This window comes from Echiichthys vipera (assembly GCF_963691815.1).
Source record: "Echiichthys vipera genome assembly, chromosome: 9".
NCBI classification, from domain to species: domain Eukaryota; kingdom Metazoa; phylum Chordata; class Actinopteri; order Perciformes; family Trachinidae; genus Echiichthys; species Echiichthys vipera.
Genome location: NC_139834.1, coordinates 24,128,754 through 24,140,719, shown reverse-complemented (window position 1 = coordinate 24,140,719; position 11,966 = coordinate 24,128,754). Strand labels below are relative to the sequence as shown.

Below are 11,966 nucleotides of genomic sequence, written 5' to 3'. Positions count from 1 at the left end.
CATCCAAGACAATCTATCATCTGCCGCTGCGACAACACATCCTCATCTGATCACAGCATCACAACAAGGTAAGAGTTTAATTCTTGCTTTTCAGTTTCGTAGATTATATTCATGTATAGTTTGAAATTAAGAAATGTAACTTAGAGTACAAAAGGATAAACTTGAGTTGTGAGTAATTTAAGGAGTAAATTCAAAATAAAATAAACTGGGGTAAAACAAAAAACAACATCATTTCAACCACAGATGGTCTTCCTCAGATAAATATAATAAAAGTTGAAAAACAGTGTTCATAAAAGTACAATTTACTCAAACCTAAATGTAACTTATTAACCTCGTTAGCCACCTCTGCTCTTTACACAGATGGCATCAGGATTTCCCTGCATCGTGCTCCTCTGTCTGACCAGTGGACTGTGGTGGGAGGCTACCGTAAGTAATATTTGTTAAGGTGTAGCCGTGGAAAATGCAGTAATGATGTAATAAAAGTAATAGAATATTGTTCAGAATGTAATTAAACAATCACATCACATTGTAACTCATAGGAAATATTACATATATATTAAAATGTATGCACCCCACAGTGGACACCGGGCGTAATTCACATCAACATCGTTCCTTTCAGAAATCATATCTTCGAAAACTAGACAGGGCAAAATCATTTAATCTAATTAGTAATGGGGATGTTACTCCAGTTCTATAAGAAAGCCTACATGTGTAGCCCACCTTAATATCACAAAAAGTTTAAACCCAGTTACTGTGTGGAATATAATGAGGGCATGTTGGGGTGGTGATATCAACGGGTAAGAGCTGACACACTGAGTCATTTCCTACAGTAGGAAACTACTTTGGGATTTCTGGTGACCTTTTTATTCCTAATCATGTGCTTTTTCTACACAGGCAAAATGTGTGGGAAAAAAAGGTAGGTCCTTCTTTCAATAATGGATGTGAATACTCAATATATACAGTTAGTTACAGTTAAGACGGCCTCCTACTGGACAGTTCCTGTACAAGCTTTCATCCACAAACTGCAAGCACAGAGAACTACTTCCTCCTCAGTTTTATTCAACGGTTGTCATCTCACAATACAATTCAATTCAATTCAATTCAATTCAATTCAATGTAATTTCATTTATAGTGCCAAATCATAACAAAAGTTATCTCAGGACACTTTACAAGCTAGGTAAAGACCACACTCTATGACTTATTTATGATAAACATAGACCCAACAATTCCCCCGTAGAGTACAGTGGCAACGAAAACCTTCCCTATAACAGGCAGGAACGTCAGACAGACCCAGCTCTGTGGAGGACGGACATCTGTCTGCATCGGTTGGGGAGAAAGAAAAGGAGAGAGAAAGAGAGAAAAGACGGACAGATGGACAGAGAGAGACAAAGACAGACACAAAGACAGAGACAGACACACTTTCAGTAACTATAATAATATCTATAGTAATGTGAATATGACTTATATGTTATGGCAGTTAATACAGCAGAATAGTAGAAACAAGCACAGCTAAGGTGATAGAATATAATACAAATCTCAAATGTATGGGGAAACAATTCTGATAAATGGATATAGAATTTAATATTTTATTTTAATAATTAGTTTATCGACTTTTACAATTGTGTTGTAGGGGATTGCTGTGAGACCTGCCCTCCTGGTTGGACTCAGTTTGGCCCTCGCTGTTTCATGTTCAACAGTGATGAAAAGGACTGGGCTGATGCTGAGGTAATATATGAAATGACAACACTAATACAGCGACTGCCACACTTTATTCATGAGATATTCTCAGAAAGAGATTTTTGCTACACGAAGCATTTAAAAAAAGAAGCAGTCTGATGTCCTTCATATGAGGCCTTCCGTCCATTGTTTAACCAACTTTGTTTCCTACATTAGATCTCTTGCATTGCCATCGGAGGGAATCTGGCTTCTCTCCAAACAGAAGAAGATTACAAGTTCATCAGAGAAATGGTGAAGAGAGCAGCAGGCAAAGATAAAACTGCTTGGATTGGAGGCTATGATGCTGTCAAGGTCAGTGATCTATGTCTAAATGGCTGCCATTTTGTAATATTTCAAAGCAATGGGATTTTCCTCCAAGCTCCACTGATCGATATAAATAAACAATGGATCAGATGTCTGTGTGTAATATGCAATTATAAAAAATAAATAATTATGATGCTTTTGAGCAATATTTTTCATTTAATGTTAATATTCTCCTAAAAAGATGCTAGAATTGCATATCAGTCAGTGTGTGTGTGTGTGTGTAATTTGCTTGCACTGACTGTTACGGCGTTTTCTTTCAGGAGGGTGTGTGGAAGTGGAGTGATGGCTCGATGTTTGCCTTCAAAAAGTGGGCCAAAGGGGAGCCAAACAATCACGGCGGAAAAGAAAACTGCATGGAGATGAACTTTAAAGGTACAAATCCATAATGTATTGTCCTCCTTTTCAATCTGTTAATCTGTCCATATTCAAGGTAAATGTTCTATCCGTTCCTGTTGAACTTGTCACTAGTGACATGAGTCGTACATTGTTGTCTTTTTTTAAGCAGTAGATCCTAAATCAAAGTCTTTGTGTTGTTTTTGTTCATATTGTATCCTCTGCCAACAGAAAAGGACTATGTCAACGACATGAAGTGCGCCGAGAAGAGATCTTTCGTCTGTGCCACGGAGCCGTCATATATGGAATGATGATGTTGCGTCTTCAGTGATGATGCCACTTCCATCAGGATGTCAGGCCTCGATGGCATCACTGCTCGGAAGATTTATTGAGAATTCTGATCCGTTCTTGCACTTTTAATCAAAAACCAATGTACCCTGCTTAGCAGTTATTCTGTATAACTGTCTGACCTGAATTTGTCTTTGTCATTCTGCACTATAATACTTAAAGCTTGACAATAATCCTGCAATAAAAACATAATGATCCTAAACTCCATGTCTTCTATGTGTCTCATCAACTGGTGGACCTACTGTTTAGCTGGGCTTTTTTTTGTCTAACACTGCTGCTATGGAAATATAAAATGTTAGAGTCAGAGGGGTTCAGATTAGGGAAGGAAACCACTGAATGTCCAGTTTGAATCCGGGTCTTTTCCAGCAATTATGAAATACTAGTTTGTATAGGCATCACCAGTCCTGACTTTTACGTTGTATCTCACATACTTCAATCCCATTTGTTGTCATACCTACTCACTTATGGTATGTTTAAACATTTTTAATGTATGTCTTTTTTAAAACTATTAATTCTGATAGAGCAGATGAAGACATTCATTCAATCATTCATCTTCAACCGCTTATCCCGGGGTCGGGGTCGGGGTCGCAGGGGTGCTGGAGCCTATCTCAGCTGACATCGGCGTGAGGCGGGGTACACCCTGGACAGGACGCCAGTCTATCGCAGGGCACATAGAGACGAACAGAGACAGACAACCATTCACACCTAAGGGCAATTCTTAGAGTAATCAATTAACCTAACACGTGCATGTTTTTGGAATGTGGGAGGAAACCGGAGAACCCGGAGAAAACCCACGCAGACACGGGGAGAACATGCAAACTCCACACAGAAAGGCCCGGGCCGGGATGCGAACCTGGAACCGACACTGAAAGCGACAGTGCTAACCACTACACCACCGTGTAGCCAGATGGAAAATATAATACTTGTTGGTTTTGTTCTCTCTTCCATTGTTTTTTACATGGAGCCTAGCTAATGTCAGCTATTGTAGCTGTTCCAGCAGACCTTTGGCAGAGCAGCATAACACAACTTGTCAACCCCATTTTAGTAAAACACAGAAACACAGTGGAAATCTAAAGATTTATTTATTTCGTATTACTTTATGTTCAGACAATCAGAAAATGACAACTCCTTTTCTTTACAGTCTTCTAAAATCTATTAAGTGATAATACAAACACCTAATGAAAAATATATCTAAGTTAAAGGTGTCAAAACCTGCATTGTAGTGGTTCTCAGAGCCGACCTAAATGCAGGCTACACAACAGTACTGCATGATCATTTAGTGAAATGAATCCCAGTATCCTCTGCTCTGCACCGCTTCTGTGTTCAGTCTGGAATGCTTCAGTGTGTTTAGTGTTGTACAGACACGGTCCCATCTTCAAACATGTCCTATCAGCAGACACGTACCAGTCAAATAATGTAACATGTTAACGACTCAAGGTCCCAGAGTCATAGGTTAATTAAAACCATGGCCCCCTACGGGAGCCTTATTATGGGCTGCCCGCCCTGATGAACCCAATGTTTGTAGCAATTTGGTAAAATTGCCCTCTATAACCATTACAGGTGATCATTAGATCATCATCTGATCTGCCACCTCTAAGGTTAAGTGTAGAGTTCAAACTGGGCAGGAAAGAATTTGGTTATGTTTAAAAGAAAACAGTGTGTCTCGACATTTCACCCTTTCCTGACCCACCATCTACAGACTTCAAGATTTTGCACCGCAATAACCTTGTCGTGCCTCTTCTGCCTTTGTTCCTGACTGACAGCAGTCACTATTTGCACAGTCACAAGAGATCCCTTTCAGTGTAATGTAAACCTGGCCCCCATACTGCTTGTGGATCATGCTTGTTGGATCATCTAACAGTATCTGAAATCTCCTTTCTGTATCAGAACTTGTGCGGCTACTGGGGGGTGTCCGACAATATTTGTAACTTTCAAAAACATACAATCCAACAATCACGACCACTTTAAGCCTACTTATTACTTTCCATGTGAACAGAGGACAACACCATGAATGCCTTGGAGGAGAGACTGTCTAACAGTGTGTGCAGTTATCTCCACTTGTATGAGTATTTTAGACAACAAAGGCCGAGTTGTCCGTGAGTGAAATCAGAGAGATGGTGAGATGAAGTCAGGATAGCATGATGGCCGGCTTTTCACCTTGCCTTCCAGCACGGACATTCACAAGAGCCAGACACTTTTCACTGTAGACGTAGTCAGACAATATGTCATACAAACTAGCCTGTCTGGAGCAAACAAATATTAAATGTTTAAAGAGCAGTAATAATGTAGGGCCTGCAACTTGCAGCACTTATCAGTTGAGCTGATATTTTGGTTTAGTGGTGCATATTGCAAATTCGCAATTGTTCAAATTACCACAAACCAGTCGACACACCGTGAATACGCGGCCTTTGAGGGGGCCCAAGTGTCTGATGTCTCGGGGCAGCCCTTTGTGAAACTGCAAACGAGGGAATATCCAAGCTGATATTCCCAGTGGTGTCCAGATGCTGCAGCTTTTCACTCCAGCTGAACAGCCCCGCAGGTAATCACACTGATAACCAGACAGGCGAGGGTATTTTTGCTGCATTAATTGCTTAAAATATTGACGAAAGTCTGTCATTTCCAGAGTCCGCACTGATGTTTTCAAACAAATACAAAAAGGTATTCAATTTACAATGATATGTAACAGAAAAGCAGCATAACGGAGAGGCTGTAGACCAGCTAGTTTGGCATGGTTCTTGATAAATCTGCATCACCCAGAGCAGGAACATCAATTTGGAATAGCTAGTGATGACAAAGAGTAAAGATCCACAGTGCAAAAGTGTTGTCTGTATATTCCAACATGCAACTGTGGAATTCCTTTTGACGGAGGGCCAGATTCCTAAACAGAGTAAACATTCCAGACTGAAGAGGCAGAGACCGTCAGAACAGAACAAATGCAGTGTGAACTGCCAGGCAGTTGTGGTACATGTTGTGCTCGACATCATTCTGCTGTGAGCTAACCTCAGTAAAAAACTATGGAGCTACAAAGTACATGTGCTTGTTCTGACAAAAATAAAACTCTAAACAGACATTTTCTCTGCAGTTAGATGGACAGTGACCTGTCTCTTCTCTGAGGTAGTAAATAAGTAGAAATATCATTAAAGGCAAGTATAGAGAACAATGTTTGACTCTGGAATACACCACTAGGACTTGTGTGTATTCGGCCCTTCAAAGTTGAATTTAAGCATATTCCCATTTTCAACAGTGGTAAAATCTGCCTAAGTGTTACAGGTTAAAACTATTTCTAATGATTTTTGCAGAAAGATATATTACAAGGTAGAGGTAGAAAATTTGACCGAATTATAGTGTCAATGTCTGTCTCTAGATAAAGAGTTTAGATTCATAAAATCTACCTTTATAGTTTTAATCTAATGGCACAAGTAAGAGCCAAAATAACTAGAAGCAAATACAAATAAAAACAGAAACCCACAGTTCTGCATGTTTGAGGTACAGATCAAATTAATGCTTTTCTTTTTTTTTTTTTTTTTTTGAAATGTCATAAGTGCTTAAACCCAGTCAGGAGGTTAGACACTCTTTGAGAGGCACAACAGTAGTATTTTAAGACATTGGTGCAACACTTGGAGCCTGGTTACAATGCTAGTGAGAGAAGTCCTTCAATAAACAGTTCATGGAATTAAGGCAGAAGGGAGAGCATCGTCTAAATTTTTCTCTCTCTAAATATCTTCTTTCCAATATCACATCAATTTCTCAAAACATCCAGCTTGAGGGCTCCTCCATCTCCACCACACTTGACCAATGAGTGGAGCAGCTATTATTGGAAGGAAGGCTGCTGGTTTGGATCCATTACCCTTCGGGAGTATGGGGAAGGGGCGGGGGGGTTATCTTTGAGTCCTAATTACATCAGGGTGTCAATACCAACAGTGACAGTAAAAGCTATGATATATAGATACAAGTGCTCTTGAAGGCCTTTGTAGAATTTATACTGTATTCTATTTAAGATTAAAGTCAGCAATTCACAGCAAAAAGGTCACAGTTACAACCAAGTGAGAACCAGTGGTCTAGTTAAAAAAGGTAACAGGGAGGGCTCTGAGACTTCCTTTTGCCAAACTACAATGCTGTTCCCACATGCTCCAGGTCACATCATGTACCAAGGGTTGCCACCTTTCACAATGGAATATATGGAAGTAGGGGAGAGGGCCGGATGACCTCTGCTTTTGACACAAATTTAACTAGATCATCATATTGCAAAGTGCTTTTATAGAATAGAATAGAATTACTTTAATGATCCCAGACTGGGATGTTATGTTCCTTACTGTGATGGTGTGGTTTGGTTCGTGACTTTCCATCTGCACTGCATGCAGTAGGAATGCTTAAGAGCTGATAAGAGAGCTGCAGACACACACACAGTACCAAAATCCGGCACACATCGATCAAAAGACCCAGCTGCATACAAAGGGTCTTAGTTCTATGCTACACAATTGGCTGTCCTGTCACAATTAAGAACAAGTTCCACAGATCGCTTTCTGAGACGTGAGCCACATTTGATTTTACATATTTATCTAGCCTTGATCCAGGACTATCATATTAAGTATCACAGTTCTGGTTGGCCATCTCTTGGAAAATGGTCAGTCAAGATTACCTAACACCAGGTGAGTTCATAATTTACAACATTATTTGCATAACAAGTTGCATGAACACCTGAGTGTGGGTTCTGTGGCATGGCTATCGGGACTTAGATCTATCATGTCTAGGAAAAGAATGTGTTCTTATGAGACTGGCAGCAACCCTGAGATCAGTGACCTTGTTAGAACAGTTTCTGCAAATGGAAATTTCAGAGTTCTCGGTTTAACCTTTTAACAGCCAATTTTAAAAAGGCAGGGAGACATCAAGCCTATGGTGAGCGACTGTTGCCCTAGTTTTTGCGGTGTGTCCCGCACTGTTGGAACAAGCCGTGCTAATTGGCTAACTAGCACCTTGAATCCGTCCTGTCGGTCCTCCGGTTTCCCTTTTTGAATGACGAATACAGACAACTGCCGCCTAGTGTAATGGCGTTATTTCCTTTCATGCAGGAGCAGAACGTAAGTGCTAGTTTTTGGGTGAGATGCTGGCGACGTGACAGTTAGTCTTCATTGCCACTAGCTCTTGAAAGTCGGCTTGGTGTGTCCCTGCCTTAAGGGATTTAACGTTAATACTAACAAACAGCCGCTGCTCTGCTCTCTGAGGCACCGTTCAGACAGAGAGGCGTAAGCAGCGATGAGGGCGCTAGGAGCATTGCAGGAGGGAAGAAACAGATGAGGTGCAGTATTTCCTGTTGACTTTTTGGGGGGTTGCTAGTCATCATTATTAGCTTACGCCTATAGCATTTTAATCTGCATAAACAATCTGTTAGCTTTCGTCTACTCCCAGCTTAACGTTGCTTATAGCTCCTCTGCTCTTACCATGTATAATTCACTGCATTTCCTGACAGAACATGACGGCTACATTTCAGTCCAACATTGTTGAAACAGAGCATCCAATGTTGAGAGCAACAAGTGAGTGGGCCGTCTCTGCTCCGCACCATGCATGTGCAAACTACGTCCCCAAGACAATGGGTTGTGGCTGACAGCAATTTAAAAGTCTTCATAAATTTTGGATTGCTACACCCATTGGTTGCCAGTTGCCGTTAACAAGGGATCTATTTTTTCTAAGGAACACTTCTCTGTCCGAACGGGAATTATTGTCAACAAGGGTTTTTTAAAGTTGTCTTTTTTTTTTAAAGACAGCAGTGGAAGATCAGCTTTGTGGGCTTTGGCATGACTTATCTTTAAAGGGCCTGCAATATTGAAAATGAAACCAAGTGCATTTTAATCTAGGGATGCTAGGTAATATTGTCAAAGTAGAATTAGAGTTTGTCACTATGCTGATATGACCTCACACAACTGCATCTTAAAAAAAATATTCAGGGCTTGAAGAGCTTGTGTTACATTTTTTCAATATACGTCAGAATTTCAGACTGCGCTGTTACTCAAATGCTTTTGCAGTTCATTTCCAGTAACATTTTGGATTTACCAATTGTTCAGTTAACTAATAATAGTAAGTGCTGTCTAACTTTACAGTTATTGTTAACTGTAACTAATTGACTGCACTTAGAGACACTTAAAAAAAGGCCAAATTCTAATAAGGTCTAACCTAATACTGAATAAAACAAAAAAGGGTTAAATTTACACCACTTGAAATAATGGTTGATGATAAAGTTTGGAGATTTTAATCAATGGTCATTTCCCATCTGCTGAAATAGACATCAGCAGGTGAAATGCTGGGGAATTGGAAGGGAAGCTCTTTACTGCATATTTCGGTGAGTTAACCACAAGATATCATATATGCTTTTTGCACATACGAAGAAACAGAGTTCATCTTATATCAACTTTTATAGCTCTGTAAGGCTGTTCATGCTCCAATTGTCTAAAATGAGAGAATCTCGAGTCAGCTTCAGTAAAGAAGGTGACAACACAGTAGCATTTTCTATGATAACCTAAAAAGAGATGACTCTCAGCATTGTGCAGCACCTGTGACGAGTGTGTTAAGTGCATACACTGTTGGTAACAGGTCTGACAAAAAGAAGTAGTACTCTACTTTGGTTATAGTAAGACCGTCTACATTTCCTCAAACGTTCAAGCTTCCTTTTTAAATAATGAGGTAATACTGATGAGGTGATTTGTTGCGTTCAAATAAAAAAGAAAAAAAAACTAAGATTAGCATCATTAGCACTGACAGGCTAAAGTCACACATTTGTTTTACCATAAAGATGCCGTTCTCATGTTTTACCCTTCTCATGAAAAAGCATGTTTATGTGTGAAGGCAACATTTGTGGGGAAAGAGCTGCTTACTGCTGAAAGGCCTGGTAGTAGTGAGGTAGGGAGCTGGAAGTGCTCATAGCAGGACTGCTGTATGCCTGAGGTAGCTGGCTGTGATTATGGGCTCCAGGGCCCTGTGGTACATGAGCCTGTGGTGGCTGGAAGAAGGTGAAAGGCCCTGGAGCCTGGGAGGACAGCCCAGTGGAAGAGGATGGAGGGGAAGTGGTGGTGGTGGCAGGTGGATAGCTCATCACTAATCCTCCCATCCCCATGTGAGGGCTATAGGGTGGCAGGCTGAAAGGCAAGAAGCCCAGCAGTGGCCCGAGGTCCATATTAGTGGTGCAGGACAGCTCGGTTGAAGAGATAGCGGGGCTCCTGGACAGCAGGTGGGGGTCGCCGCCAGCACCCACGCCTTCACCCAGCCCCTCCCTCTGAGGGGAGCCAGAAGTAGAGGTAGAGGAGTTGACTGCACTCAGGTGAGGCGGGGGAGCACTCTGCAGGTCCAGCAGGAAACTGTCCACGTCGGCGCGAGGATATGAGGTAGATCCGTGCTGGTACCTGGCCATGTTGCTGTAGGGCTGCTGCTGCGGAGCCACTGGGGGCTGCAGGTGATGGTGGTGGGGGTGAGAAGATTGGGGAGGAATGTGGCGAGCCACACCCATACTTGAGGACAAGGAGCCCTGCATGAGGCCATGAGGGTGGCCCATCCCGGGGACAGAATTGGCCATGGGATAGGAGTTGTACATGTCCCTGGAGAAAGTCTCCATTGGCTCCTTAGAGACAGAGCCCATATCAGAGGAGACAGGGCTAGGCTCCTCCTTCACCGGGCACTGGGTGGCAGGAGTGGGTGTAGCCACAGGAGTGCTTGGTGTACAGGGTGGCATCAACCCTGACTCCTGGGCATGGCTCTTCTTCAAATGGCGAGTCAGATGGTCTCTGCGGCCAAAGCGTTGTGCACAGCGTGGGCACAGGAAGTCACGGCGCCCAGTGTGCACCACGGCATGACGGCGTACATCCTTACGAGTGTAAAAACGCCGGTCGCATCGCTCACATGAGTACTTCCTCTCTCTTACTGGCACAGTGGCATTAGTGTTGCCCTCTGATGATGGAGGCCTGTCAATATGGCTGCCCAGGTGCTCCAGCAGGGAAGGCGCTCCCTCTGGACACGGCAGGCTCGCTGCAGCGCTATGTGCTGCAACCAGGTGTCGTCTATAACCCAGCTGAGTGTTGTACTGCTTTCCACACTCCTGGCAGTGGAAGAGCTGCCGGCTGGCTGGGTGGCTCTCCTGCAGCTGGCTCTTCAGATGGTCCTGCTGGTGAAACATGGTCTAACAAAAGGAACAGTACTCGCTCTGCTGCTGCACAGAGACTCTGGCCAAGAGCCTGAGCAGACACAGACGAGACTCATGAGGATCCTCCAGAAAGCTGACCATCAGCCTATCGACCTCTGGTCGTTTTGTTAACTTTGAGTGCTAGAATTAATGTTAAGTGCTGTTTGTTGACTATTTGATGGTCTCTTGTGGCAATGACTAGAGGTCTGTCCTGCCTTACTGGGGCAAGCCTGTGTCCAGCACTTGGTTTCTGTGACAGCAGCTGCCATAGCAACCCCAAAAGGGCTGCGGTGATGAGGAGCTGTAGAAGCTCTGACTGGGTCTGTGTGTTTCCTGAGAAGAGCTCTTGTGTTGGTCTGCAGTGTTTTTTAGTATTCAGTAGCCCTGAATGCCACAGTCACAGCAGTTGAATCAAAGAGGAAGGTTGACATTTTCAAAGACCTGCAAAAGAGGAAAAAAAAGTCACTTTGTGCAGAGGATACCTTTTGGCTTAAATGATATTAATTCACACATTTTACTCAATGTAGTATAGAAAATAAAAATGCAATTTATGAATATCTTTAAAACATTACTTCTTTTAAACTCACTACAACGTGTTCCTTTTGTTGCTCTATGTAGTAAAGATTAAAGTAGAACATTGGTATTAGTCGATACCCGCTTTGTTGACTGCAGTGGCCTACGTTTGTGTTGTTCTTTTGTGTTCAGACTCGGACAACAGTCCGCTAGCATATACTGCCCTCACCCCCTATACTGCTACTGCAGCCGTGGAGAAGAAGCTGCTGACGCACACAACGCTGGCATGACGTATAAATAAAGGGTCAAAGGGTGCTGTGCGCACCTGTGATGAGTTTGCAGTGAAAGAAAATGTTGGCCATGTGAGAGTTTTATACTCCGGGTTGGAGAAAGATCAGCACAATAAATTGCCACCAGAAGGACTCAGTCCTTGATAACCACAGCATTTGAATAATAGAGAAAAATCCCCATGGACAGCGCTGAAGCTAAAAGGATTACTAACAAGGTTATGGAGCGCATCACATTAGATGACCAGCCCTTCTCCTCTGAGGAGGACATTCAAAAGCTA

The 11,966-nt window shown here is 42.4% G+C and overlaps 2 protein-coding genes across 2 annotated transcripts; one reads left to right on the top strand and one right to left on the bottom strand.

Annotated features, from left to right (window-relative positions):
• Positions 1–2,923, top strand: LOC310952368 (galactose-specific lectin nattectin-like). The gene is made up of 7 exons (XM_083920964.1): positions 1–68; positions 361–426; positions 895–916; positions 1,631–1,725; positions 1,894–2,028; positions 2,301–2,412; positions 2,605–2,923. The coding sequence occupies exons 2-7, from the start codon at positions 361–363 to the stop codon at positions 2,682–2,684; spliced, it is 510 nt and encodes a 169-aa protein (XP_083777090.1). The 5' UTR covers positions 1–68; the 3' UTR covers positions 2,685–2,923.
• Positions 2,924–5,353: 2,430 nt separating this feature from the next.
• LOC310952118 (zinc finger protein PLAGL2-like) lies at positions 5,354–11,161 on the bottom strand. The gene has a single exon (XM_083920618.1). It carries the CDS (start codon positions 10,877–10,879, stop codon positions 9,584–9,586), a length of 1,296 nt encoding a protein of 431 aa, XP_083776744.1. The 5' UTR covers positions 10,880–11,161; the 3' UTR covers positions 5,354–9,583.
• Positions 11,162–11,966: the final 805 nt, after the last annotated feature.

Coding starts and splice junctions, on each gene's coding strand:
- LOC310952368 (XM_083920964.1), top strand. CDS start 361: ATGGCATCAGGATTTCCCTGCATCGTGCTCCTCTGTCTGACCAGTGGA. Junction 917..1,630: donor AAAATGTGTGGGAAAAAAAG/GTAGGTCCTTCT, acceptor ATTGTGTTGTAG/GGGATTGCTGTGAGACCTGC. Junction 2,413..2,604: donor CATGGAGATGAACTTTAAAG/GTACAAATCCAT, acceptor CTCTGCCAACAG/AAAAGGACTATGTCAACGAC.
- LOC310952118 (XM_083920618.1), bottom strand. CDS start 10,879: ATGTTTCACCAGCAGGACCATCTGAAGAGCCAGCTGCAGGAGAGCCAC.